The 3,774-nt window shown below is 42.8% G+C and overlaps 1 protein-coding gene across 1 annotated transcript in view; it reads right to left on the reverse strand.

Annotated features, from left to right (window-relative positions):
• Positions 1-1,220, reverse strand: part of ADAMTS12 (ADAM metallopeptidase with thrombospondin type 1 motif 12) — a 159,564-nt gene extending 158,344 nt beyond the window's left edge. The window contains 1 exon segment of the mRNA XM_085297693.1: positions 926-1,220. Coding sequence (XP_085153819.1) covers positions 926-1,220 — 295 coding nt within the window.
• Between the last annotated feature and the right edge of the window lie 2,554 nt (positions 1,221-3,774).

Consider the following 3,774-nt stretch of genomic DNA (forward strand, 5'->3'; position numbering starts at 1 on the left):
CGGAGCGGCGGCGCGCGCTCTCCGCGGGTTTAACCGCGGGGAGCTGGGCTCGCTCCCGAATCCCCCCGGGTCCCTGCGAGGGAAATTTCTATTTATTTGTTTGTTTGTTTGTTTCTCGGGCGCGGCGCTGCGGCCGCCGCTGCCCGCGGAGCCAGCGCGCGGCGCGGTCCGCGCTTAGCTGCGCGCCTCTCCGCGGCTCGGGGGTCGGTAGCCGGCGCGGTTCTGCTGTCCAGCTCCAAGGGACGCGAACTGCAAACTCCAGAGAACGTAACTGCAAGGGAAGGTTCGGAAAACTCCGGGTTTCCCAGCAGGAAACATAACTTTTCTGGGGCGTGAGACGTGACAGAGCTCCGGAAACCAAACGCATCGGCAGCGGCGTCGCGATGCTCGCGCTGTGACTCACGGCGGCCTCTTCCCCGGCCGGTGGAAAGGCACAGACGGCCCAAAAGGGGGAGATTTTGTGTAACGTTCAGAATCCACCGACACTCGTGAAGATTTGTTGTGCAGGGTATTTATTTTGATAAAACTCTGCCTTTTTTTGCGTGTGAGTAACGGTATCTTGCACGCGACAGGTGCCGTGCTGCCCCTGCCGTCGGCACTGCCCTTTGAGCGGAGGGCCTGCTCGGGCTCGGGCGGGGGGCTGCTCTGCGGCCCGGGATACCCTAACCGCTCCAGCTCTTCGTCGGTGCATCCCTAAAATTAATCGGGAGCTAAGCGTGACCTGAAATTGATACATCTAAATTACTTAACATTTTAAAAGCGTTTGGCAGTTACAGCAAGCTACACAAATTGCCGTGAATATTCTAAAAAAAAAGGCGAATAAGGAAGTATTTACAACAAATGGTGTAAAATGGAAAAGGACAATAAAAGGAGCAGAAAAGGCTAGGAGCGCTGGAAAGCAGGGGTGGCAGTTTCAGCTCGGTACGGGCACACGTGTACGAAGTGCGGGTTTGGCAGCCCTCTTGAAGGCCGTCGACAGAACGGGCCTTCCTGGCGAGGCGTGTGCCCGTCGGCTTCGGTTTCCCATCTTCTCTGTGGGTGGACGTGCGCTGTGGCTGGTGGGGGCAAGCAATCCTCCGCGCAGGTTTCTGTCCACGTTCCTTCCTCAGCAGGAAAAGTAGATTCCCGTTGCCCATAATTCTTGTGAAGTATGATATGTTTTTCCTTCTGCCTTCTTCTGAGAATACAGAGTTCTTCTTCTGGACTAACCTTCTCAACATGTTACCCCTGCCTATTTCCATCTCTGTTATCTCTTCTCCAACAATACCACATGAGAGAAGGGGGAAAAAAATCAGGAAATGATGGTGAAATAAAGGCTCGAGGAACTTGAGAGGTTTTGTGGGAATTTGYATTTTTGTTTTGTTTTGATTTCTTTCCAACCGAAAATTATAGATGCAAAAGCCATGCAGAATGCAGAAGGAGAACTGTGGGAATCTGATTCCAACCATCTATAATTCCCTGGGCTTTGTGCCAACATCCACATATACAGAAGAAGTGAATCACTGGGTGTTGTATCAAGAAATACCCTGGGGGACAAGAGGATTCCTACTTAAGGGATGCTGTGGCTTTAGCTGACACAGTCATGAAAATGTACAGCAGTAGCACAAGTAGAAAGACTTTAATGCTGTGAGGACATACAGAGGCCAGCTATTTTAAGTGAACAGAATTTATGGCACTATGTCTTCCCAGTATAGACCAGACTTCAGAGAATATTTGTGGGCTATTAAAATATGTATTAAACCATTTTAGTTTAATATGAAACTAAACTGTGAAAATGGTATGATAAGAAATTGATTAGCAGTTCCTTCTTCTGAAGGAGGTGTAACCTAAGATTTTGGAGCTTTTTGTGAATATAAGGGATTTTTTTTTAATAATTTAGCCTCAATTGGAAAAAAARAATGTGTTGCCACTTCAGCTGTGTTCTAGTGACAACAAAGGTATTGCAATTCAGTAATTGCAACTCAAGGCAGAAAACTCTGTACAGGTATTGGAAGGAAATCAGAAAATAGCATGAAATGTGATCAAGAGGCACAGTCATGCCTCCTGTGTAACTTCCAATCCAGAGGTAAAATAATTGTGTGTGTGTGTGTAGGAATTCATATGCTTGTGTAAATATGTGCAGAAAGGCAGAAAAGGAGATGTTCTGAGCAATGAGGAATTATATAACGTGATTTGACAGTGAGGAGTTTCTGCAGAATGAATCCCACCTTAAGATGACCAAGAAATTTTGTTTCACTGGGGATGAGATTCCCTGGCCAACGTTGAGAGATCTAAAAGGCATCAGATATAGGCTTGCTTGGCTGTTCCTCTGGTTAGTAGACAGAAGATGCCTCTGAAGGATAGTATGTCCCCTTCTGTCACRCAGAAGGTGAAACACTGTCCAGGCCTGAATCCCGGAGACTGTATGTAGAATTTGCTGAGTGATTATTATGAATCTATTAATTTTTATTTTTAGATGGGAGTTTGTAAGTCCAATTTGGGGAGGGAGGGGGCTTATTCCCTGATTCTCATTTAGAGATTACAGTCTCTTAACAAAACCTACTTCTGGTAGCTGAAACAGAGACATTGCTGCATCTCTCACTTTCCATTTCCATTCTGTTCTTTAAAGATGTTCACAGGTTACTCGTGMAAAAACTATTTGCTCACATTCCACCTGTGGTATGTCTGTGAGCAGATTCATGTAGCAACAGAACAAAGCGAACTCTAAGAAGGTCAGTGATTTCATTACGTGAAATTTTTGGAAGGCTCACATTCAGTTTTCTGCTAATTCCTGATCAGTGTTCAAATACGGATCATTATTTGTAATTGGTTAGCGAATTCAGAAAATGTTAATTTTGTTCTCTTATTATGTGCAATGTAAAGCCCATCTAGCCTTACTATTTGTACAAATAATTTTAAAGCATGTTTCTGGAGCAACAGGTCACTTTGAAATTAACATTTCATGAATATTTGTGCCACTGAATATGTTGTCAGTGATGTACTTTCAAATGAAGAGAGGACACGAACATGGCTAAACTACATTTTTTATTAAAATGTAAATCTGTATTCAAGTAATATTTTCTGGAGAATGTGTCATTTTACCATGAAGTTTACCAATGATGTTTTTCTCAAGGTAGGCTGACTGTGTTATCTGAATGAGATTTTGTAATGCAAACCTGTGAGTAKTTCCTTCTACACCTTAAAGAAGAGTTGGAGTAAAAATAGCCCTAAGGTGGATATGCACTAAGTCTCACTGAGCCTCTGCTCTCAGGGTGGAGAAGGGGAAGTTGTAACATCCYGTTCAATGGTAAAAATGTAACCATTATTATCTGAGTACAGTTAAAAGCATGAGATTGTAAAAAAAGGGGGACACCATATAGGTTCCAGAAATTAGAACAGAGAAAGTAAATAACTATGAAATGTCCTCCTTCCTGTTTCGTTATCCTCACCTTAAAAAACTACTTTCATGAAAATGCCATAAAAATTATTCACAAAACAGTATTCTGTGGAGAAAATACAGCATTTGAGAACAATGTCAAGCCCATCTAAGCTATCACATACTAATTACTCTTTTCAGTGAAGTCCATTGAAGACCTTTTCTATTATTCTTTTCTTCAGTATGTTGAATAGGAAGAAAAAGATAAAAAATCCCTTGCTGCTACAAAAATTCATTTGGAATTAGTCCTCTGTTTGAAATGTTTCTGTATTTAAAATAATGATGTTTTTTATATTTTAAAAATCTGCTTTAAGTTACAAAAATGGATTTCATATTGAAAACAGAGCCACATCTCCCCT

Source organism: Rhea americana, unplaced genomic scaffold, assembly GCF_003343005.1.
Source record: "Rhea americana isolate MKP2758 unplaced genomic scaffold, rheAme1 scaffold_13, whole genome shotgun sequence".
In the NCBI taxonomy this organism is placed as follows: Eukaryota; Metazoa; Chordata; class Aves; order Rheiformes; family Rheidae; genus Rhea; species Rhea americana.